This window comes from Tachypleus tridentatus, chromosome 7 (genome assembly GCF_004210375.1).
Source record: "Tachypleus tridentatus isolate NWPU-2018 chromosome 7, ASM421037v1, whole genome shotgun sequence".
NCBI classification, from domain to species: Eukaryota; Metazoa; Arthropoda; class Merostomata; order Xiphosura; family Limulidae; genus Tachypleus; species Tachypleus tridentatus.
The window spans coordinates 176,809,398-176,836,321 of NC_134831.1; the positions used below are offsets into that span (position 1 = coordinate 176,809,398).

At 34.5% G+C, this 26,924-nt stretch overlaps 1 protein-coding gene across 6 annotated transcripts; it reads left to right on the forward strand.

Moving 5' to 3' along the window:
* Window positions 1–374: 374 nt before the first annotated feature.
* On the forward strand, window positions 375–26,419 carry LOC143257348 (protein phosphatase 1 regulatory subunit 3C-B-like). 6 transcript variants are annotated; one of them, XM_076515880.1, is made up of 4 exons: window positions 1,037–1,197; window positions 1,783–1,919; window positions 2,361–3,664; window positions 25,201–26,419. In XM_076515880.1, the coding sequence occupies exons 2-3, from the start codon at window positions 1,908–1,910 to the stop codon at window positions 3,252–3,254; spliced, it is 906 nt and encodes a 301-aa protein (XP_076371995.1). In that variant the 5' UTR covers window positions 1,037–1,197; window positions 1,783–1,907; the 3' UTR covers window positions 3,255–3,664; window positions 25,201–26,419. The 6 variants fall into 6 exon arrangements, with proteins under 6 accessions (XP_076371998.1, XP_076371997.1, XP_076371996.1 ...); XM_076515879.1 differs by lacking the exon at window positions 25,201–26,419 and adding an exon at window positions 7,372–11,473; XM_076515883.1 differs by lacking the exons at window positions 1,037–1,197; window positions 1,783–1,919; window positions 25,201–26,419 and adding exons at window positions 375–1,030; window positions 7,372–11,473.
* Window positions 26,420–26,924: the final 505 nt, after the last annotated feature.

The following is a 26,924-nucleotide window of genomic DNA, read 5'->3' on the forward strand; positions in this document are numbered from 1 at the left end:
TATCGCTGCTCACAGTAGATTGGTCCCATTTAATTCTTCTAGTAAACTTGTCTTGTCGAATGTCCCTCTTTACTTAAATAAACTGTTTCTTTTATTTTGTGTATGTTTAGCTAATTCTAAGCATTACACGTACGTTGTAGCAGATACGAACCTTTATTTATAACCAATAAACGGCTGATACAATACCCAGTGTAATAATTAGACAATATTACATCATCCATGAAACAAATTTTCGCCTACATACATTACGTCTTCGAAAGAAACGTCGATTCCGAATATATATATATAAAAAGGATGATGCAAGATATTTTTTCATCACTATATTTAATTACACAAATTTCTTCACACCGTATTTTTGTAGAAATTATATTATCTTTGTCTGCAATAGATGGCGCTACGAATTCTTCAAGATATCTAATAAATTAATATTCGAAAAGAGCAACATAATTATTCTAAAGCTTCTCTCTTTCTCTTTGATAGAAATGGTTACCAAGGTAAAGAGATAACATTAAGATGTATAGTAATAATACTTATTACATCAGTATTACGTTGTGAAGGTTAATAGTGCACGTCTCCATATACAAGAAGAACAGGGTTCTAGTTTAATGTTACAGCAATGTATCCGTTCAGTAGTTAAAGTGTTGCAGCCAGAAACGTACTAATTAAGAGGTGTTACTTAACCTTAGCTTGGGAAACTTAAAGAAATGAATTCTTACAGAACCTTCGAGAACATTATTCACAAATGATTTTGTATAAATCGCAGACACTGAAGTATTATCTACCCACGGAAACTACGAAGACCGACGTGACCCGTCTCCTTTGGATTGCTACTTTCAACCAATAGTGTAACGTCTTACTAATGAAAGATTAACTCTCAACGGTTGTTGTTATTGGTCCAGAACCGAGTCGGCTGTTGTGAGAATACCATACACTAGAGCGGTGCCATTGGTTCCGATTTCTGTAGCACGTGCACTGGTATAAGTTAAGAGACTGTAAGCCGGTTAGCTTGGTTTCATTTGTAACTGATACGGTAAGCAAGGGGTTTCTTAGAACGTGTGTGTTTTTTTTTTATTCATAATATTTGGAAAGTAGTAATAAGTTTCGGATGATGGAATACAGTTTAAAACTGATGAAGTTGTGAAAGGAAAGCTAATTATAACTTCCATGTAGACGTGCAACTTGACTATTTAAGCTCAGGTAAGTCGAGATTGGAATGTTAGAATTTTTAATTTTTATTCTACCAAAAAGAAGGCATATAAGAGTTTTAACGAAGGCACATTTTATGACACTGATTTTAAGTTTCAGTAAATTTCGAAGTTTGAACAATAAGATGTTTAAACTTTTCCTAGGTTCACTTGGCGCCATTGTGAACTTAGTAATTAAGTTTGGTTTGTTTTGAATTTCGCGCAAAGCTATCTGCGCTAACCGTCCCTAATTTAGCAGTGTAAGACTAGAGGGAAGGCAGCTAGTTATCACCACCTAACGCCAAATCTTTTACCAACGAATAGTGGGATTGACCGTACATTATAATGCCCCCACGGCTGAAAGGGCGAGCATGCTTGGTGTGACGGGAATTCGAACCTGCGACCCTCGGATTAAAGTCACTGCCTTAACCACCTGGCCATGCCTGGCCTAGTAATTAAGATAAACACAATTATTGTTATAAGCGATTCTATCAGATATGGTAGGTGCAATTAATTTAAAGCAGCTTATGGGAAGACTTGATAAATATTTCAATGATAAGTTCTGATTTTGAATGTTTTATTTTCAAATTTATTATAGTGGATAAAATGGCGTTGATGGATTAACATCGTTCTGGTTGAAGACTGACGGTTGGTTCTGATGTTTCGAAACGTTTCGGTCTTCACGAGAAAACGACCACTGAAACACAGATAAAACATTGAGCGATGTTGCGATACGTAATTCAATTGCATAGCTTGCGAAGGAAGAATTTTGGCAAACATTTTAGTGTTTTTCATATCAAATGTTGCTCTGAGTTTGACTTAATATCATGTTAAGTACAGTCAAACATAACTTTTAATACAAAATTAATTTTCTCTAATGTAACATAAAGCGAACGAAGTGGTATGTTATTCGAAGATTCATATATTTCTAGAAGTATAAAGATGACTTTTTAAACTAGTGGGGAATCATAATGGTTTTAGTGTTATTTGACAATTAACTGTAGATGTTAGTTGTAAAAATTAAAAAAATGTTTATTCGTATGTGCTATAATTTAGCTATTACTCTAGTCGTGCTATTTAAAGTAAGACGATATGTTATGATCTACTGATATGTTACATGGATTGTATTTGTTTTTATCCATAAATGCATTCCTTTACTATTTCGATTTTACATAGAGTTGGATACGATCTCCGAGACCGATGGATCTAGAGATCCTTCTGTCTGCTAGTCCTCCACTTTTCAAGCACGATGGTTTTAAAAGTTTCACCACCTTCCACAACCATCGCAAGTTGAATGGCTTTACGAACGTGTACACATATCCAGACCCTTCTCCAATAGCACCAATTCGCTCGTGTCTTTTAATGCGTGAAGATGATGCCACGTTGGAGTCCAAAGATGAGGTAAAAGGCAAGAAACGCGTGTGGTTCGCTGACGACAAAGGATTAGCGCTCACGCACGTTCGATTCATGACGGAGCCTTCGGATTGTCCACCCAAATGGAGTGAAGAATTTTTAGAAAGTATAACTCGAGGGGTAAAGCCCCAGGTGAATGTGGAAAATAAATGGGAACCGTCTTTCCCTCAGCCGGCTTCTGATTACATAGAGTTTAGGAACAAATTAGAACTTAATTGTGTGTCTTTGGAAAACGTAATTCTTAAAGACGACGATGAATTCACCGGTACCGTCAAAGTAAAAAATCTCTCTTTTCAGAAAGAAGTGTTTATCCGGATAACCTTCGACCGTTGGCTTAGCTACCAAGACGTACCCGCCATATTTGTCCCATATGGAATGGAATGTTCATCTTCTTACGATACATTTTCCTTCTCGGTTGCAATTCCTTCGTCAGCAGCCAAGTTTGAAGTAGTCGAATTTTGTATATGCTTCAAGAATCAAACCTCTGAATTTTGGGACAATAATGGCGGTTCCAATTACAAGCTGGTCTTATCCAAAACTAAACCCCAGGAACCACTTGATTTACAAAAGTTCGTCGACGCTTTCAAAGCAGAATTTGATTCTTGGACTGATTTTGCCAGTTGGAACCATTTGGTCACAGAAGGACCTTATTGGTAAACTCGACAAGATTTTATTTAGAATTATGAAACATTTGAGGAAGAAATGATTTACGGTATCATTTTGTTTGGCATCAGCTAGTTTATATGTTTCTAAGATAGATATAACAAAAAGTAAAATGTTGCTCCAGTCAGCACAGTTTAAACTTTAAACTGGAGCAGAGATTAAAATCTCCGAGCACCCTTCTTATGTAAGTGCATTTTCATCTTTCAACCTACCAGATGTTAAAACACATCTGTCATTGATCATAGCCGCCTACTGATCCACTGCAGCCGTGCTTTAACTTTCTCGAATTTGTATGTGTGGCTTTTTTCTTCTGTGTGTTTATGTTCCTCAACTGTGGTCTCGCAACTTAGATATACCTAGTCATAGATCTGTCATCACTGAAAATCCTCAAACAGATTTTAATGGTAAGTGTAAATTATGATGTCAGTTTAATGCATGTATTTTATGTGTCTTTTTGTCAGTGGAACGTGGTGTAATGAGTTGAAAAGTGTTTTTCTTGTCGTTGGAGTCTGTGATAAGATTTGAGAAGTGCCTTTTTCTGTCAGTGAAACGCGTGGAAAGATGTTAAAAAGTGCCTTTTTCTGTCAGTGGAACGCGTGGCAAGGTTTGAGAAGTGGCTTTTTTGTCAGTGAAATGTGGTCCTTTTCGCGTGACACAGCTGTCAAATCTCAGTTTGTAGCTTTGTTTTTATTGTGATGTCCTGTAACCGGTAAGTACCCTTATTCATATGACATAGCCCCCTTGAAGGAGGGATAGAATACTCCTGGAAGATAAATCATGAGAGGGGTAAAAAGTAGGTTTTAAGGGTCTCAAAACTGGAACTTTACATAGGTTTTTATGTTCCTTCCATGCCCATTCTGGATCTAGGGGCACCACACGTGAAACTTTCTTTATATTTTGACTCATAAGCTAGTGGGGCATAGCAACCAAACAAATGTCTTACGTTTATTTTATTAATTTTTTTTTCGGGCACATACCTCATTGAAGTAACTGTAGAAGGAACAAGGGGTAACAAGGGAGCCTAATCAGTACACGGAAGCCTTTGATCTCCTCAAGTACAAAAAGTAGCGGGAAGATATGGTAGTCATATGACGTGTAAAAATCTTCCTCGCAAGTTCACAGTAGTTTGTCTGTTGTTAAGCGTAAAGCTACATGAGGAACTATGTGTGTTCTGCTCACCAATAGTATCAAAACCTCAATTTTTGTTGCTGAACCACTGGCGGGAGGTGGCATCACTTCATCGTCATGTTTTAAGGGTCAGCTCCTAAAGTTGTATATTATTCTTGAATCTCTCTCGTGCTTCCTATCGTCGGTTCGGACAATGTATCTGCCCCTCTTTAAGGAACTCGGACATTTTAAACAGGAGTTACGTCTTGAATTCACACTTTTAAGGTTTTTAATTTTGTGTCCTTCGGGTAGTTTTTACCAAAAAATGGTAAAATTCAAAATTTTAAAACTCAGCACATGATCAAAATTGTTTTGAACTTTTTAATTCAAAATAAAACGAAGTTAAAAAATTGTGTTACCTGTTAAGAATAAAACATTTGTATGTTAATCAAATAACACACCTACCAAAATTATAGTGTTTCGGCCCGATACATCATAAAAACCATTTGACGAAATTCATACACATGTAATATTTAATTTTGGGGGATGTTTACATATCTGTCATCCCCCGTTCGTTCAGCAGACTTACAAAATGCCTTATTTATCTCTATGACCCATAGCGTCATCATGTTCGTCTGTTGACCTATATATATATATATGTAAGTGTCAACGGCGCTAACTTTGCGATTATCTATTATTTGTTTAACGTATGCATTGGAGTTCATGTATTGGTTATTTACAAGATTGTGCTTAAACACTAAGTAAATATCGAGTTTGTTTCATGTCAACTCACGTTACTCATGTAGTCTTCCGCAGAAGTGAATAGCTCCTTAAACTTGTCATGCCACGACCGGAAACGGCGCTGAAATAAAGTAACGTCTTTAACATTGGATCTTAGATTTATTCATTTTTTTATTAAGAAACTGATTAGGTTTTGTATATTATATACAACGTGTTCAGTGATATTGGCTGAATATTCGTTTGTTTTTCCTACAAGATTGAGGAAGTGATACGCCCCCCGTGTTACTAAAAACCAAAAAGTACCATTGCTTTGATTTGTTTGTTTTTGAATTTCGCACAAAGCTACTCGAGGGCTATCTGTGCTAGCCGTCCCTAATGTAGCAGTGTAAGACTAGAGGGAAGGCAGCTAGTCATCACCACCCACCGCCAACTCTTGGGCTACTCTTTTACCAACGAATAGTGGGATTGACCGTCACTTTATAACGTCCCCGCGGCTGAAAGGACGAGCATGTTTGGTGTGAGGGAAGTGAATTTAATAATCGTAATGCTGTTGTCAGTGACACGACCGTACATTAATTATTGACATTTGAACTGTTTCTTTCCGTCTGGGTAAATAAGTTATTACTGCTAGGACTAGGTAGTGGTATTTATCACGTACTAGGTAAAAATTGTCTGCTTCGATATTTTCTGATAAATTATTTGTATTCGTTTTAAATTTTCATTTTTAATCAACTTAAATATTCGACGCTTTTATTAAAGAAATTACACTTTCCCTGTAATATATATATTTATTTATTTAAATTAAAATAAGTTACGTAAATTAAGATTGGTAAGGATTATAAACGATTTCAAAGTTTAAAGGACAGTTCGTATTTCTGACGACGCTTAAGAATAGTAAAATATTAATTAATTAAAAGTAAGTAGACGTGAAATTGTACATGAGTACCTCAAGGACAGGAATATCATTTATTAGCTGAGTACGACAACAGTTCTCAGCTACACTTAAGTTTCATGTCTTTTGTTTGTACTACAACACGAACTCTGAGTGAGAAAGAGGTTTGGAACAAGAATTGACACTAGGGTTGACTTTATTTTAAAATATCGAAGTTATTTCTGATGGACTTTTTTGTTGTTGCTGGTACGTTAGTTTTAAATTTAGTGCACGAGGGACACCTAGGCTAGTTGTTCCTTACTTAGCAGTGATAGATGGAAGACAGCTAGTCAACGCCACCCACCACTAACTCTTTGGATACTCTTTTACTAATAAATAGTAGGATTGAGCGTTACATTATACCGCCCTCACGCTGAAAGGAGGATCATGTTTGGCGGGACGGGGATTCAAACCCCTGACCCTCAGATCTATCCCCTTAATCACCAGGCCAAGCCAGACCTGTCATATTGGCTAACAGATTATATTTCGAGTTATGAAAGTGTATTTTATTGAAACAGCTGTTAACAACTTATTTGGAATGAGCGTTGTCTAGTGGTTATCATGTCGGACAAAGACGTGATAATCGGGAGCCCATAGTTCACGTCCTATTGCCCCAAAATCGGGCTTGGCACTTTCGGGCCGTGGGTACATAGTAATAGTAACAGTCAAATTCCAAATATCTGTTAGAGTAGTCCACAAGTTGTCGGTGAGTGGTGTTGCGTATAAGCTTTCTCCTTAATCTATTAATTCAAAATTAGAGGCGACTAGTGACAATAATCAGTGTTTACCTTTGAGTGAATATCCAAAGCAAGCCAAACAGTTCCCAGTGATTAGAATGGTAGAATGAGGACCCGTGGTTCTTGACCAGTTGCTGCCAACAAAAATTGTACTTTGTACTCTGTGACCATCAGTGCGTTATAAGAGTGACAGTTATTCATCAAGCATACCTACAAGGTGTCGATGGGTTTTTTTTTTACTTTCTCTTCATTATAGAGTAACATTGGACGGCTAGCAAAAAAACAACAACAAAAAACAACTAAAATAAGCCAATTTTTTTGTCAGCCTACAACGTTAGCCCATAATTATTTGTGATTTAAATCTAGAAGTGAAGATCAATCAATCCGCGAAGAGCAGGGCGTTAATAGTTGCAGAGGTAGTTTTCCGGCAACGGGTTGAGAACCATGAATTCTTTGATTTATTGTCAAAACACACCAGCTACTAGGCTACTCCCAGCCCGAATAAACTCTGTATTATTTTATGTGTGCTGACTGCGAGCTATAAGTACAGACGAAAACATAGTTTTGTTACTGTATTTTCACTGTGTTTTTTCAGAAATATCCCGATATACGAACAGCCACTGTTTCCGACTTCCAGTTTTTGTTACGTCGGAACGAAAATTCCCAGTTCGTAGAAGCTACCCTGAGCGTGTCTGAAATTCCTATTGTCTTCTATATTTATACATGGAAGATGAAAGAGGAACGTAAGGATTTGGGTTTAGAAATATGAAAGTGTAGTAAAGAAAGATTAATATAGGTATAGAAATGCTTAATGACTCGTGACCAAAACTAAGCCACCTATATACAGATTACTAATAAAAATGAGTTAAAATCCATGAAAGGTTAAATGTGCACTTCCACTAAAATTAAAACAAGAGCAAAAACAACAAATAACTAAGATACTAATAAATAAAAAACACACTTATTAATGTCAATATATTCTGTTATGTAAAATAGGCCAAGTTCATTTAGAGCCACCAGGAATACACTTCTATTTGAGCAAAACGAACTGTGAAAATGTTGCTTAGAAATAACTGTTTGTTATTTATTTTTAACTTGTTATGTATTGAAACGTTTGCATTGAACACTGAATCACAAGATAGGTTGGTGATGGAGGAAATGTTTATGTTGTTAAGTCATCTGTGAAGGTAGACACACTTGGTGTTGCTAAGTGATACGTAACGATTGGCAGTCAATGAACATTGCAATAAAAGTTACCGGAAAAAATATTATATCATTTCTTTAATTTTAAAATACAAACAGATTAGTGGCTAATGTTCCTGTGATTTATTGGCCATTTCGAATTTCATTAAAATGAAATTAATATATGTAATAATAATTATTATGTTACGTTGAAAAACATTATGCTTATAAAGTTCCTATCGAATCGGTTTGATCAGTGTTAATTAAGACTTTTAAGAATCAAACCTGTTTGTTTATTATTATTTTTATAGACGTTATATTTTCTAGCTTGTTATACCGTTTCGTTGTTTTCTATATTATTATAAAATAGGTGAATATAATGTACTATGTTTGGGGAATTTAATGGTTTACAACAATTGCTTTTTTACTTTTTAATAATTACGAAAAAACAAAAACAACAACGTAGTGAACACAAACAATGTAAAACAACAATGTGGCAAACACAAACAATGTAAAACAACAATGTGGCAAACACAAATAATGTAAAACAACAATGTGGCAAACACAAACAATATAAAACAATGATGTGGCAAACACAAACAATATAAAACAATGATGTGGCAAACACAAATAATGTAAAACAACAATGTGGTGAATACAAATAATGTAAAACAACAATGTGGTGAATACAAATAATGTAAAACAACAATGTGGTGAATACAAATAATGTAAAACAACAATGTGGCAAATACAAATAATGTAAAACAACAATGTGGCGAACACAAACAATATAAAACAACAATGTGGTGAATACAAATAATTTAAAAGAACAATGTGTTGAACACAAATAATGTAAAACAACAATGTGGCAAACACAAATAATGTAAAACAACAATGTGGCAAACACAAATAATGTAAAACAACAATGTGGCAAACACAAACAATATAAAACAATGATGTGGCAAACGCAAACAATATAAAACAATGATGTGGCAAACACAAACAATATAAAACAACAATGTGGCAAACACAAATAATGTAAAACAACAATGTGGTGAATACAAATAATGTAAAACAACAATGTGGCAAATACAAATAATGTAAAACAACAATGTGGCAAACACAAACAATATAAAACAATGATGTGGCAAACACAAACAATATAAAACAATGATGTGGCAAACACAAATAATGTAAAACAACAATGTGGTGAATACAAATAATGTAAAACAACAATGTGGTGAATACAAATAATGTAAAACAACAATGTGGTGAATACAAATAATGTAAAACAACAATGTGGCAAATACAAATAATGTAAAACAACAATGTGGCGAACACAAACAATATAAAACAACAATGTGGTGAATACAAATAATTTAAAAGAACAGTGTGTTGAACACAAATAATGTAAAACAACAATGTGGCAAACACAAATAATGTAAAACAACAATGTGGCAAACACAAACAATATAAAACAATGATGTGGCAAACACAAACAATATAAAACAATGATGTGGCAAACACAAATAATGTAAAACAACAATGTGGTGAATACAAATAATGTAAAACAACAATGTGGTGAATACAAATAATGTAAAACAACAATGTGGCAAATACAAATAATGTAAAACAACAATGTGGCGAACACAAATATTGTAAAACAACGATGTGGCGAACACAAATATTGTAAAACAACGATGTGGCAAACACAAATATTGTAAAACAACGATGTGGCAAACACAAATAATGTAAAACAACAATGTGGTGAATACAAATAATGTAAAACAACAATGTGGTGAATACAAATAATGTAAAACAACAATGTTGTGAATACAAATAATTTAAAACAACAATGTGGTGAATACAAAAAATGTAAAACAACAATGTGGTGAATACAAATAATGTAAAACAACAATGTAATGAACACAAATAATGTAAAACAACAATGTGGCAAATACAAATAATGTAAAACAACAATGTGGCAAATACAAATAATGTAAAACAACAATGTGGTGAATACAAATAATGTAAAACAACAATGTGGTGAATACAAATAATGTAAAACAACAATGTTGTGAATACAAATAATGTAAAACAACAATGTGGTGAATACAAATAATGTAAAACAACAATGTTGTGAATACAAATAATTTAAAACAACAATGTGGTGAATACAAATAATGTAAAACAACAATGTAATGAACACAAATAATGTAAAACAACAATGTGGCAAATACAAATAATGTAAAACAACAATGTGGCAAATACAAATAATGTAAAACAACAATGTGGTGAATACAAATAATGTAAAACAACAATGTAATGAACACAAATAATGTAAAACAACAATGTGGTGAACACAAACAATGTAAAACAACAATGTGCTGAACACAAACAATGTAAAACAAAGTGGTGATTACAAACTGTAAAAGTGTAATGTGATGAACACAAATGATGTAAAACAATCGACCACAATTATGTCAACATTTATGTCTTGGCTGTCATTTATTCATCACAATGAACCACATTAATGTTTTAAAATGTACTTTTTTTCACCATAATGAGCCACATTAAAATGAATATTTATGTCTTAGATGTCCTTTACTGACCACGTGTGAAACACGTTAATGTGAACATTTATATTTTAAATGTTCTTTATTCACCACAGTGAACCACTTAAATATGAAAATTTAGGTCATATATTTCATTTATTCACCATAATGAACTACATTAATGTGAACATTTATGTCTTAGATGTCCTTTACTCACCACAAGTGAAACACATTGTTCTGAACATTTATGTCTTAGTTGTTCTTTACTCACCACAAGTGAAATATATTAATGTGAACATTTAAATCTTAGATATCCTTTACTCACCTCAAGTGAAACACATTAATGTGAACATTTATATCTCAGATATCCTTTACACACCACATTAATGTGAACATTTATGTCTTAAATGCCCTTTACACACCACATTGATGTGAACATTTATGTCTTAGGTGTCCTTTATTCACCACAAGTGAACCACAGTAATGTGAACATTCAGGTTTTCATCTATGTTTTTAAACATCTACATTAGTATATGTTATTATAATGTGTAGAGAACATTAATCACATCAGTTCACAACCATAAAAGGCCTAGTCTTTCTCTTTTCCCTGGTATTTCATGAAAAATATTTTCTGTGATATGAGAAAAATCCATGAATAGTCTGGTTCTTTCTCCCAGAATACACACTACTGATTATAAAACAAACTATACCCCAAAGTCGTTTACTTGTTTTCATCTGTGCACTGAACGTCAAGATTTGTTAAACTGAATTTTTCTCAGTAATTTTTTCTTATTGGATAAGTGTTAGGTTTGTAAAACCAAAATGAAAAAGATGTATATACATATAGATGTTAGGAATGTAGACGTTCCAAGGATTAGTTCTGTGTTCGTATATTTAATTGGAGGTTTATAACTGTGTATGTGTACCTATCGTCGTTGATAAATAAAGTAAATAAATCGATATTTTTTCTGTGTTTTTTTGTGTTTTGTTTCAAACCACCTTTACAACTTTTAAACACCAGTTTTCAAAATAACAAACAATTGAAAGTAAATTATTGAAAACTAGAAGTTATATGTTACGAGTATGTCTATTTTTGTTTTTTGGATACTCTCGAAATGCTCCAGCTATTTCTAATTTTGAACTAGTAACCAGAGGGGGAAAGAAACAAGTCAACATCGCCCACTGCCAACTCTTGGGGCACTCGAATCGAATAGTGTGGTTTGAACGTCACCTTTATTGCACAACTATGGCTCCAAAGTTCGGAGCGCTGTTTGTATTTTATTGGCGATAACGGAACTGTCAAACTGAGTCCTCAGGTTCGGAGTTCTTCCCGCTTCGCCCCACAAATATGTAAAAGGTTGTTTTTCTTTTAGTGTTCAATGAAACATACCGAGAAACGAATGACTAGGTCGGAGATTGTTTGTTTGTTTTAAATCGAGTGCAAATCAACTGAAGGACTGTTTGAACTAGCCGTACCTAATTTCGATGTGATGCCACTAGAGGGGCATAACAGCGCCAACTCTTGGGCTGTATATTCTCTACCAACGAATACTAGAATTGGCTGTTACATTATGACGCTCCCCATGATTGAAAGGGTGAGCATGTTCGGCGACAATTCGAATCCGCAGATTACGAGACTAGTGCCCCCTAACCACCAGCTTACAGGTACTTATGTAAAAATACACCTCAGTCTTTGTAACGTGTACAAGTTATTACTGGAACCATGACTCTCACGAACCTGGCTAAACGATGTCTAGGGGGTAGGGTGGGGGTTAGAGGAGTATCATAGATAAAACTATTTCATTTTATTTTTGCCGATCTAGCTTGGTGATTAATTATTTCAGTTTAAGATTTTTCACGTAAAGCTACACATGGTTTATCTGTTCATAGTTGTACCTAATTTTAACCTGATGGACTAGAGGGAAGGCAACTATTCAACAGCACCCACCACCTACTCGCTCACAAACCCAAAGTTCTTAGTGTGACTTTGCTGTGATGGGTCGTGAACCATGAATCGTCAGATTCACACACCGCTAAACCAAAATACCACTCTCTGATCTGGTCATTAATAAAATTTAAATAAATAATTACATAGTTATCATAATGGCACCCTCTGGTGAAAATTTGCTTTATCTACTTCCAGAATAACTGCCATTTGCATACGTCCTGCTTTACGAAAATTCAACTACAGTTGACTCGTTAGGAAAGTATAAGATTCAAGAAACATTGTTTCTGCTAATTTAGCAGTGTAAGACTAGAGGGAAGGCAGCTAGTCATCATCACCCACCGCCAACTCTTGGGATACTCTTTTACCAACGAATAGTGGGATTGACCGTCACATTATAACGCCCCCACGGCTGAAAGGGCGAGCATGTTTGGTGCGACGGAGATTCGAACCCGCGACTCTCAGATTACGAGTCGCACGCCCTAGCACGCTTGGCCATGTCGGACCTTCAAAAACATACAAGGACGAATAACGTATTTGAAAACCAGTCATTTACTTTTGATGTTCTTGTTTGATTTCGATGGGATAAAAGCATTTTCTCACGTACAAGAAGCGAAGTTACATGGAAGAAACAACCCTTTAAGGGCAGAAAAAATAAATATGAAAAAGTAAGTAAAATTCGACCCCTATTTATTGCAACAGGAACAAACAGTATTTGTTTGTTCGTAGTCAAATGAATAGTATGAGTTATCTATGCTGCGTTCACTGCGGGCATCGAAATCTGGTTTATAGCGTTGTAAGTTTGCAGACATACCGCTGTGGCACTAAGAAGGAACAAGCGGTAGCTGTAATATATGAAAAGTACCAAAATTTCTCACATATTTACTTGTTTGACTTCCCCACTTTTACAAAAAAGCAAACAAAACACGTTGGAACTAGCTTGTCATTCTATATCACATGTTATATGTTGTTTTAGCCCAAAGCTACATAATAAATCGACTGTCTATGCCCTGTCCACCTCGAGGAATCGGACCTCGGATTTGTTAAACGTTTGTTCAGTTATTAATAGTTTTCGTTTTGATTATTATTTTAGAATTATTCACCCGAAATGGGATTCGAACCTCATCTGTCAGGAGAAGTTGTGAACACAGCGATTTATACCATTACGTCGTTCTATTGTATCCCATTTTCTATAAGTCATCAATCTTCATTTATCGACTCCATAAAGCAGTTCACTAATAATAACACTTTAAAATACCAGTATCTGTTTTACAGTTATCTAACCCTTGTTTGAATTAACATTGATCAACGAATAGTTGTTTTGTGTCAATTCTCTACTGATATCTTACTTAACGTTTTACACTTTCAACACCCAGAAGTATACTGGTCAATTGGTCTATTCTTGAGTGCTTACTTTGTTTAATCTGGAAAAGATGTGAAACTTCTGTTTTTAACGCGATGTCAGTGTTTAGAATTATTCCGAAGGCAGTGACATTTGAAAGGGTTGTGGCAATATCCTATGTTTGGCTAAAGATTTGGCTAACGAGATGTAAAACTATTTCTATAGTTACGTCAGGAATGTAACGACATTTCAAGAACCATTTCTGAGTTAAAGAAAGAAGTTTTACTTAATGGGGAACATGGCCAAGCGTGTTAAGGCGTGCGACTCGTAATCTGAGGGTCGTGGGTGCGCATCCCCGTCGCGTCAAACATACTCGCCCTTTCAGCCGTGGGAGCATTATAATGTGACGGTTAATCCCATTATTCATTAGTAAAAGAGTATCCCAAGAGTTGGCGGTGGGTGGTGATGACTAGCTGCCTTACCTCTAGTCTTATACTACTAAATTAGGGACGGCTAGGACAGATAGCCCTCGCGTAGCTTTGTGCGAAATTCAAAAACAAACTTAACGGGGGTTATAATGTTACTGAAACTACCGTAGTTATTATTAGAGTGTTTGTGATTCTTAATATTCTCGAAATATCTTCCCAAACCAGTCTAATGCCAATGTGGTGTAACAAAAAATACATGTTTTGTAAATTCCCTTAAACTTTCTGTTGTATGACTTTCTGATTTATTATCATTACACAAAGTTTAATGCGTTGCAATATCAGTTTTAATTTCTCATTTTAAAAGCGCAACGTTGAAATAACTTATGACACTAGTTACAAGTTTCCACGGAAGCTTTTTTCTTCTCTGTTAAATTTGTAATTTTCTGTCATTAAACAGGATTTACTTTCCAGAGATTGTCGTTGCCAATAGCAACCACTCATTTTGACATTTAATAATTAAAAATTATAAGAAAAACATAAGAAAATAATCATATCATAAGTACGTCAATAAAGACGTCGAGTGGACAATTTATATTCGATAATAACATATTAATATGTATCTTTCATATTGTAGCAAAGGAGAGCGAAAAAATAAAAGTAATTCCGTATTTCAAAGCCATCTATTTCAAATACAGTAAAATATATATAAGAATTTCCATCATTATAAATATATTTTTGTTGAATTTTGGATTCAATATATACGTAAAATAAAAGCATGATACGCCCTCTAGCATAACCAAACTCTAAGCATTTCTAATCCTAAACTAGGATTTTTATACTTTTTATGAGTGGGACCTAATCACCCACAGTTTTGGGCTTTTATTGATTGGTTATTATTAAGCGCAAAGCTAGACATTGAATCATCTGTGTTCTGTTTCACTATATATATCAAAACCTGATTTTTAGCGTCGTAATCTGAATAAACTGGGGGGGGGGGGATTTTCTTACTAAGACAACACTTACCAGGATAATACAGCTAAAAACACAATTTAATTATTATTGTGTTTATATACTAGAAACTGGACTTGATTCACTCGCAAAGTGAGAGTCCCGGTTTCGAACCTCATTCTCCAACATTTTTTCAGCTATTTGTTGGTAAAGTATAACCCACGAGGTGACGGTGGATTGTGTGATTTTGCTACCTCCCCTTTAATCTACAACATCAAAATTAGGGACGGCTAGTGCAGGTAGCTCTCGAGTAGCTTTTCGCGAAATTCAAAACAAACAACAAACGAAAAACTAAGTCTTTATATTGTCAATCGGCTACCTGCTTAAAAAAAACTTCACAAGATACAAGTATTGGTCGAGAAAACTGCGATCAACGGCTCATAGAAGTAACTGTTTTCATATCTGTAATAAATGATTTATTTGTTAGAGGGCGTGTTTGAATTTCAAGGGCTCTCGTCACGTGATCAATGTATAATTTTTGAAGGTTATCTTGCAGCACAGACCCATGTTGTTTTTTACTATCTGCTAACTTACAGTAATAGGAAGTGTATTTAAGTTTAGACATATGTATTTTTTAAAACTGAGCAAGAAATGAAATTATAATGAACATATCAAGCAAAAAGTGGTCACACTTGTCACGCACAAAAAAGGCTGTAGTTTTCTGTCCTGTGCGAAACAGGAACTCTTAAAAAATGAATTAAACCTTTATATTTAAGGAAAGAATGGACAAAATTATGATGTTTTTTAAATTACACATAGTTGTACATGAAACATAACGTGTGTTTTTGGTATATTCAACCGTAACGCAAAACGTAAAAGTAAGCAAGAGCGTGTGTGTGTTTTCTTATTGCAAAGCCACATCGGACTATTTACTGTGTCCACCGAGAGGAATCGAACCTCTGATTTTAGCGTTGTAAATTCGTATACTTACCGCTGTCCCAGCGGAGGACACGTAAGAGACCCTTATGGCTCATCAATTCAGAACAAATCATCAGCACTGATTTATATTTAGATAACACATAAGGTAGAAAGTTATTACAAGCAAACAGAGCTTCTGTCACTCCTATTCAGGTGTTCTTATAAACACATTTAAAATATTGTAGCTGTAGTTAATTACCGCGTGTTAACAGTTAATAAAGCATCCCTGAGTGATATTCATTTTAAAACTAAAATATTTATTTTCTTAATAACTCAAAGTAATTAGGCGTTTATTTTACTAGTTATTAACAATTTTATAACAGAGAAAAAAAAGCACACTTTGAGCACGTTCTAACCTTAGGGAAATTGCGGGGTACTAGGGTCCCCGATTTAAGGGGGCCACAAATCCCAATCAGATGGAGACCTGAATTTAATAAAATAATATCTTCGACCAACAGCGGACCATGACTGTCTCATTTCTTTGTTGATTAAGAGAGAGGAAGTAAGAATATAAGTATAGGTCAGTGATAGTGCAAGATTTTGTTTGTTTGTTTTTAATTTTGCACAAAGCTACTCGAGGGCTATCTGTGCTAGCCATCCCTAATTTAGCAGTGTAAGACGAGTGGGAAGGCAGCTAGTCATCACCACCCACCGCCAACTCTTGGAATACTCTTTTACCAACGAATAGTGGGATTGACCGTCACATTATAACGCCCCCACGGCTGAAAGAGCGAGCATATTTGGTGCAACTGGGATTCGAACCCGCGACCCTCAGATTACGATTCGAACGCCTTAACCCACCTGGCCATGTCGGGCTAGTACAAGATAATTTAATGTCACTTGAGTTACAGTTCCGTAAGTATATCTTCTTTTTCATTGTTATTATTGCATTTGCTTCCATTTATTTTATGTTCGATAACTAGGTAGGTCACTAGGAAAATTGAGTCTGAATTTGTTTTAAGTTAAGTATAAAGCTACACAGTGAACTACTGTGATCTGCTGTGCCGTTGGGGAAGGGCTTGGGTTTGAAATGCATCATCCATGATTATATATTTTTTCTTCTCTAATCTACCTTTCTCGTGCATGTATATATAATTTCATGTACATTGTAGCAGTGGGCCCACTAATAATTTTTGTATCCCCCCCCCTCTATACTTTAAGACCAGCCCTGACGTTGGGGGCATAACAGCAGAATGACAGAAGCACGAGTGTACCTCCTCCCTTGTACACGTCACTGCCAAAAAGGAGAAAAAAACAAACAAACTTAAATCACGATGTTTGTTTTTTCTTATAGCAAAGCCACATCGGGCTATCTGCTGAGCCCACCGAGGGGAATGCAACCCCTGATTTTGGCGTTGTAAATCCGAAGACATACCGCTGTACTAGCGGGGGGCCTTAAATCATGATAAAGAAAATATCCCAGCCAATGAGAACAGTATTCGAAGATAAAAACTCAGTCTATAATCTCCCAATAAAACTTAGAAAAACATTGTGATATATATGTGCTGGATTCAATATCAAATTGTGTTGAAGTAATTCTTCATGACGAGAAACCCACTTGAAATAAAAATGTATCTCAGAATGGCTGGTATGGGTATTAACACTTTTATTGATAAGCAGAGAACAACGTTTCGACCTTCCTAGGTCACCTTAACCTGAAGATGACATCTTTCTGAGATACATACAAATTGTGTTGAGTTTTGTTTTATACCATATCTATGACGTAAAATCACTTGTATTTTGATATTTTCCTCTTTTTCACAAATAATAATTTCAACCCTAGTGTGATTGACTAAACACATTTCATTTGATCGGATTTAAACTTAAAAAAAAAAGGTGTTTGTGTGTGTGGGTGATGTATGACCGAGTGTGACATCACAGAATACCCAAGCTGTAAATATGAATGTTTGTGGATACCCTTCCGTTGCCAATACACGGTCACACGAGAATAGATTAAGAGGGGGCGCTGGTACCTAGCTAGCTACCTTCTCTCCTGTTTATCTGTTCAAAATTTGGATGGTTGACTAGTTACCTTTTCTTCTGTTTACCAGCTCAAAGTTCACTAAGTCCAGGTAGCCCTTGAGTGGATATACGCGAAAATTCTAAGTTTAATAAAATAAATAATTCTTTCATTTCGCCAGTTTACTAATACAATGTAACGTTGTGATTTGTATTCGTTGTTTTTTTTGTTTTTTTTACTGATGTAATGTTAACCCTGTTAAACGTGTTATTGATCTAAATTGTATCAGAAAAAACAATAACATCTGATTGATTGGCATTTTATGCACGCAGAAAGATAACCTCCTTCCAACGTTCTTTCCATATATGTACTTTATTTTTCATTTTAATAATCTAAAACAATATTTGTCCTGTTTTACATGCCATGAATGAAATTGAACGTCTAGTTCTTAAAGTTGTTAACAGTTTGCTTTCTACATCAGCTCAAAGCTACACAAGGCTATTTGTTTCAACCGTCCCTGATTTTTAAATCACAGACTAGAGGGAACGTCACTAATCACCAGCACCTATCGTCAACCTTTGGGCTATTCTAATCTAAAGGGCAAAGCGCGATTTTGATACAACAGGGTGTAAACCACGGACTCTATCCCACATGCACACTAACAACACGGTAACTCTCCCTGTTCTTAAAGTTGTTAGACAGTCTGTAGAATACCGGGGCAACTTTTTAGGCTTAAGATGTAAATTCTGTCGTTTCTAGGCCTGTTGATATTGTATTACTAGATCATTATCTATTTTACGTTTGTGGTAAAACTACCAGTTTCAAATGCATTTCGACTTCAAATCGAATTTACATATACAGAAAATTTAAGCTTTTCAAAATACGTTTAATTGCTTTATGTGAAAGTAATTATATTCACATATACAAATATATAATCTCAGATTCAGATTTATTTCACTGGGTGCTGAAACTGGTTAGTTATGTATGTTTATTTGACTGTGTTCGGAGCTGATGAGAGGTCAAATGTTGACGCTCAAGCATTTTTTTAATGTTATGATATTAATGAATGGTCAGCCATTGACCTTTATTTAACTTTATGGTTCGAGTAAATGGCCAGACTCAGTTGTTTATTTAACTGTTTATGGTTCTAGTGAATGGTCTGATATTTGTTTTAGACTCAGTTGTTTCCTTATTTAACTATTTATGGTTGTGGTGAAAAGCGATTCAACTAAAGTTTGATCAGATTATAAAGATGTTAATTATCAAATATCATGATATTGTGAAATATGTTTAGGTTTTTATTTTTTTAAATATAACTTACATAAACACCGTGTTTGTAAAGTGTTAGATGGAGAAGTTGAGTGATGAAGTGGAATATAGGTTTTGGGATAGGAGTACTTGAGAAAACCGTAACATGTTTATTATTATTTTTGGAAGTACTGTATAACTGTGAAAGGAATCAAATGTTTTAAAAATACATGAAATAAGGCTTACTTTCTAACTTTAAGAAACAAAAACTATGAACATTTAGCAGAATTAAGTTGAGATATTTTAAACATATATTTAATATGTACATTTACTCGCTACAATGCATAACTTTATCCCTTATGAGGAAATGACTGGAACATATTAGGCGAATAAGGCATAAAGGAAATTATTAGAGTATCTTAGCTAGGACTAACACTTTAGAGGTTATCAATAAAGAAGGCATTTATATATATCAGCTACGTATAGCACCGTAAGGGTTTTGGATAAGGCGATACCCTTATATCTTAGCCAAGCCTAGCAATGTATTCGTATATATTAGCTACGTATAGCACTGTAGGGATTTTAAATAAAGAATGTATTCACATATCTTATCTGAGCCTAGCACTGTATAGGAAAATATTCAACATAAACCTAATTGGTACATTTAAATTACTTTCGCCATCCCACTGGATAAAAATGAGAAGAAAAATATTTCTGGGATCAATATTTAGTTAGAAAAGCATAACATATCTTCTTAACTTTATTGATAATTTGAAACGTTCGTCCTTTTCTATTTCCCTCTCTCTTTTAATTGCAGAAAATTCCAAATTCAACTTATTGTGATTATTTCTGGAATGATGAATACGTTAAACTAGCTGTAGTGGATGGAAGGAAGGGTTTGTTTGTTTTTTATTTACTTAATTGTACACCAGGTATAATCCAGCTAAATAGTCTTAGAAGAGACCAAACATGAATGTTTCTTTTCTCATCTATTGCAAACTTAAGTAAAAGGAGTTGCACAGGACTTTAACTTTTCTTTTTTCTTGAAAAACGTCAGTGAAAGATGGCTAGTAAATTTGACACAAAACCTGCTCTGTGTGATATAGGCTTATGTAGTCGTAACTTAATTCTCTAATCCTAGAGTTACTGACTAGTTATATCCAGAATTATTTTAAAATACTCTTTAAAACTTCGTTCTTTGGGGGTTCATGACTCACAGGATCCATAATTACACATGAATCACATATTACAATTAATAACACAAATTACCGTTGGGTCAATCTTCGTGTGTGATTTACATGTGTTTTGTTCAGTTCTTTACATTGAATGTTGTAACGGGCAAAATACAGTCACTCAGTATGATGCAATATATATACCCACCTGGTAGCGAACTGTGTAAAAATAAGCCGGTAATTTGAAGATTAAGACATGAATGTCTTCAAGCCCATGGGAAGAGCGCCAAACCTATTAAAGGTATGCCAGAAATAGAGGAGCCACTGATAGAAAACGATTGTTCAACAGAGGTGGATCTAGAGTTTAGTTCTAAGTGATTTGCAAGAAAATTTCTGTATTAGAATATAAATGTTTGAACGTGCAAAGTTCCGAGGGAGGGGGGCGTGTTCCTCAGTAGTGTTTACGAAAATGGAACAAATCAATTTCCAGTATATGATTCAAATCAGTATACTACACTATTGAAATCGAAGTTCTATTAAATTATAATATAACATAATGTTTAGGGACAACAAGGGATCGAACTATCCATCTCGGCTGCTTCATCCTCTAACCCTTATCATTCATACATCTATCAAGCTTTTTCTTAAAGTAGTTTAAATTTATTGCTTCCACAACGTTTGAAGACAATTCATTCCAAAGGCCAACCATTCTGTTAAAAAAATGAAACTGTGCTTAGCTTCAAAAGACTCCTGCCCTGCCGAAATTCATACTTGTGTCCCCTACTCCTACTGTTCTCACTGTTAAGTATGAAAAATATTGATACATCAGCGCTATCAATTCCATTTACAATCTTAAACACTTCAGTCAGATCCTATCTAACTCGTTTTTTTTTTTTCAACAGAAAACTATTTGAGAGATTTCAAGTTTTACTTATCTTACATTCTCTTAATCTTAGGTAACTTTCTAGTAACCTTTATCTGACCCATTTCCAGCAATTTGATGTCTTTCCTAAGGTAAGAAGCCGAAGACTTAACACAACGTTCCAAATTTCGCCTAAACAGTAAGTAAACTGAACAATGACATCATAACCTCTTTAGACGTGTATTCAATATTTCTGTAAATACAAACTAAAATCCTGTTTGCCCTACTACTAGCAATAAACACACTGTTTGGATTGCTTCAGAGACTGATCAACTATTACACAAAGATTCTTTTATTTCATGACACTGATAAGGTTATTTGTATTCAAATTATGATAACCCACATGCATTATCTTGTATTTATTATAATTAAAATTCCTGTTTAACATAAATCCAAACAAAGAAGTATAACGTCACATATTTAGCATAAAACCCAATAAAGAAGTTACATATTTAACACCAATCTCAATAAAGAAGTTACATATTTAACACCAATCTCAATAAAGAAGTTACATATTTAACACCAATCCGAGTAAAGCAGTTACATATTTAATACCAATCTCAATAAAGAAATTAGATATTTAACACCAATCTCAATAAATAAGCTACATATTTAACACCAGTCCCGATAAATAAGTTCAATATTTAACCAGGGTGCTGACACAGCAGTTTATGAACGTATTTTCTGTCATTCTAAGAGCACGTCATTGAGACGTTATGGAAACATACAATAACCGTGGCTTCGGGCAAAGTTTTCCAGATATTTTAAGAGCCCTCTAAGAAGAACGTTATGGTAAATAAAATCCTAGAGATATATTCGTCCACGAAAATGCGATTCCGTCGGTGAAAATATCTTAACTAAAGAATATCTTATATCCATCAAATAATGGAAGTTTTCTAATCAAAATGTTTATATTCATTCTTATTAGTTATAAGTCCAATTACTTAAATATGTACCATTACTAACATCTGTAGATATACAACAATTAGCAACGTTAACAAATCACTGGTCGGCGTCAGCCATATTTTTCAAACGACTTACTTTGTTTGGTAGGAACCTGTACGTTAGACCTATCGTGTCTTTTTTTACCGAACCTTTGTCCAGGGTAAATTCAACCTTCTAAACAATAGCAACCTGTGTAAGCGCATGGATATCAACGTATTTGTATAAATGAACGTATATATTTATTTGTGTGTGTGTGTGTGTACGTCTTTGTGGGATGGGCCTTCACGTATCTCCCTCCACCAGGTGACGCATCATTAAGCCTAAGAGCTTATCTTACTAAGAACTGGGGTTCGGTACCCGTGTTGGTAAAAGCACAGATATCCTTCAAGTCATATGAGAAGAAAATATTTAACTCTCTTTTGTTTATTTATTTTCTGTAAGTAATAAAACACCCATTGCTTCCAATCCCTGGTGGCACAGCGGCGAGTCTCAAAGTTTACGACCTTAAAATTAGGGTTTCGATATCCGAGGTGGGCAGAACGTATATATTCCATTTCGTAGTTTTGTGTTTAACAACAAACAAAAAACATTTGGTCTTGTGACTACGTCCTGATCCTGTCCCTAAACATGCTCACCCTTTCAGCTTCAGGGATGTTACACTGTTACGTTCAATCATAATTTTCGTTTGTGCTGATTAACAGTCTCCTCTAGTCTATCACTTGAAAATTAAGGATGGCTAGTGCAAATAGTTCTCGTGTAGCTCTGCACAAAGTTGAAAACCAAACAAATAAACGCATCATTTACATTGCATCCGACAAGTTCTTTCAACTATAAATAACTAACACTTTTTAACAGCGTACTCTTACCATACGGATGTTTTTTGTGTGTGACTAATAGAGAGAGGTATGGCAGAAAAAGTCTGACACTGCGCACTTGATGCTATAAAAAGAAGACTTGTAATATAACTCAGTATCCGTCAGTGTGTTTTCAGTATAAGAACCTTCTCTCTCTATATATATTTTTAACCTCATAGGATTAGTATTATGTTTGAAGGTATAAAAAAAAACTTTAGTTATGAGCGTCTGGTATTAGTTTCAGTTTTGTTTTCAGGTACAACGCTTCATGACTTTTCCAAGTTTTTTGTGGGTAACTTTCAAGACATTAAGGACCTGTAGAGTTAATTCGTGTAGAGCCTGTGATTTTAAAATAAACTATTCTTAATATAATATTGTATAGTCACAGAAATGATGATTGATTGTAGCTGTGCGCACATTAATGATTAGGGCTAACACAGCAACCAATGGTCATACGTATTTATAACCTCTATAGCAACTGAGTTAGGGTTAGCATATGTTGCTATACAGTAACCATAGGATGTATTTATTTATAATCTCTTTAGTAACTGAATTACCTTAATTCCTGTTACACAAACACGAATTATCAGGAAGAGGTTTATCATCGAGGGATGTTAGTTCTGTTGCCCATTTGCTGTATTTGTTTTGACCTGAGGAATGACCAAGTAATTGAGACAAGGTTTTTGTATTCGATTTTCGAAAACAACTTCGTTTGTCCTCTAAAACAACATGGGAAAAGAAGATATACCAGACTAATATTACACGAAAGAATCCTCAATAACCACGGCACTTGAAATTATTTTAGGCAGGGTTATAGTAAACTAATCTATGAAACTTTTTGTTTTTTTTCTTTTTATTAACTATATTTTTGTGGCGCGCGAATACCCGATTCAATTTTAGTATTCTTCGGGATCTTTTGGGCGTCGTCACATACATCAGTCAAAAGAATTTGACCAACTGAGTTCAAACTGTAACTATATTTCAAATCAGTCAAGAGATGACAGAGTTATGAGCTAAAAGTTTCTACTTGAAAACGTGATGCCATTTTATGAGCCGATATGCCGCGGCTAAAAATGCTCAGCAACAAGGTTTGGTATATTCAACGTATCACATGCGGTTTACGCTCTTGAAATTCAAATTCCAAGTCGTATTAGGTTTCTAGGCAGCTACTGTTTCTGCCTAAATAACCTTTTTTAAAGAGAACTCACTTGTAGCTTATCGCTTTCATAACGACTTCACTCAAGGAAGTAGTCTCTCCGCTTAGGGAAAAACTGTATAGTTCTTGTTTTTGGATTTTAAAACTTTAACGTTGTTAATAACCTGATTACTTTGATCTTCTGTTAAAAATTTAAAAACCAGCTCCCACTCTTGAGACATATGTAAGAAACCATGCGCAATATGATGTACTTAAAAAGACAGATTTTTGTCATGAATAATTAAGAAGATTTAATGAGAATATGACCCCTTTTTGTAGTAACTATTGGAAAATATTGCATTTGTCTGCTATTAAAAGAAGTTAAGACTGACAAAAAAACAAAAAATGTGAGAGTGTAAAGGTTAATGTTTATTATAATTATGTCAATAATGTTTAACAGTTGGCTTTAAAATATAATAATTGTTTTAGTTATACATTGATTAATTTCTCAATATCTAACTTCTATATAATAATCAAACAAACTGTAAAAATGTTTATTTTCAAAATTCAGTGAAGATAAAATCGAAATAAACTGAAACTTTAAATGAGTACTGATCTCTTCTGTGTCCCCTTAACCATTAGATTATTGTAAAGTTACAGTATCAGTAGTTAACTATTCAAATGCTGTTATTGTATTTTTGGACTATTCATTCGTTTCAATAGATTCCCCATCAAGCCTTATCTTTAAGATAGTTTAAAACTATATTCTCATGTGTGTATACATATATAGCTCTCTTTTTGCCTTTCCAGCAACCAGGACTCCACCCATATTCCACTTTAACATGTGATTTGGTTAGAAAAAAAAACCCAAAACTGACTGAACTGGGCCTTATGTTTTCATGGTTTTGTTACTCTGAAACAAATTTACTTTTCGACCTGACTTTAATCCATTTTAATGTGCGTGATTCACTATTTCTCTCCGAACGAAACTGCAAAACACATAACGTTTTGAGGGATTTCCAGTCGGTTACTGATCAAAATTCGCGATGTTTTGGTCAAGCTGTGTCAATCTTCACTTCTAACCGAGGTCGTCGTCCATGATATTTCTTCTGGGATATAAATCAACAGAAATATTTTTATGAACTCGATAAAAGAAGTCAAATGAACATAGGTTACTAATCGAGGACGGGAAAGGATATGACGCACCAGATTGTTGGTACGCAGTTCTCAGATTACACCTTTTAATACGGTGTTTATACAAGTGTCATCAAGTGCCTGTATTCAAAGTTTCTGGATCAAGTTTTATACTGCAAAGAAACTTCTTGTCCAGGTCTACTCCAAATGCAATGTGCAAAACTCATACAATGTAACTTTTCACACCACGAAATGTGCAATGGAAATTCCTTGAGAACAGTGTGAGTACGAATCTATTTTTTAATGTGTTCGAGCTATTGCGTATAATGAATGTATCGCAGAATAAAAACACACAAACACAAACTAGCTAGTTATAAAAAGACTAGCTTCACTTGCTTCTTTACAAGTGGTGCCACCTGATGGTGACATAGATGAGAATAATTTCCTTTCACTGTTAGTTGTTTCCTTTACGAGGAATATTTCCATAGAAAATATTCGTTACCATTCCAGCCACCAGGCGAACGTATAGTTGGCGTTAGTGTTAAGTTTATCAAAATTTCATATGTATATCTTTCTGGAAAAACAATCTGATATTCTTAAGATCAAAAAACGCTATACAGAATAACCAAGCAACAGGTCTGAAGGAAACTTTTCCTTAAATGAAATAAAAACGTTTCTTCCGACTAAAATGAATTTATCACACGTTCTGGCTGCAGTAAGATAACCAAGGTCTTAAATTTACTGAAATCATAAAATGTACAGTTACTAAACTCATATCTCAATGGTAAAAACAAACAAAACCTGAAATAATATGTTTGTATTTTAAACCTGACAAAATATTATGTACTTCCTTGTAAGCAGGTTCAATAAAAGATGTTCAACATATTTGTACAGCTGTATTACAGTGTATCGTGTCCACCTTCTTTTATTTGGAAACATTTATGAACAGAAGAAACAAAGAGTATTCTATTATTATTTTTAAACAGCCTTAGAACTCGGATCAAAACATATATTTGAATAACCCTTGCCAAGTGAAACTTACTTTTGTAGGCATCTCCATGGGAAAGGTACAAGACACAAATTTATACCGCTATTAAATCCAACAACATACAGGTATAAAACCCATCAATATACTGTTATAAGAACCAACGATATATAGGTATAAGGTCGTATAATTTTTAATTACATGATATTAAGTATTTGAATTATAATTAAGAATGTTTATTCGTTATGTAGATAATGCGAGGGTCGTGGGTTCGAATTTCCGTCGCACCAAACATGCTCGCCCTTTCAGCCGTCGGGACGTCATAATGTTACGGTCAGTCCCACTATTCGTTGGTAAAAGAGTAGCCCAAGAGCCGGCAGTGAGTGGTGATGACTAATTGCCTTCCCTCTAGTCT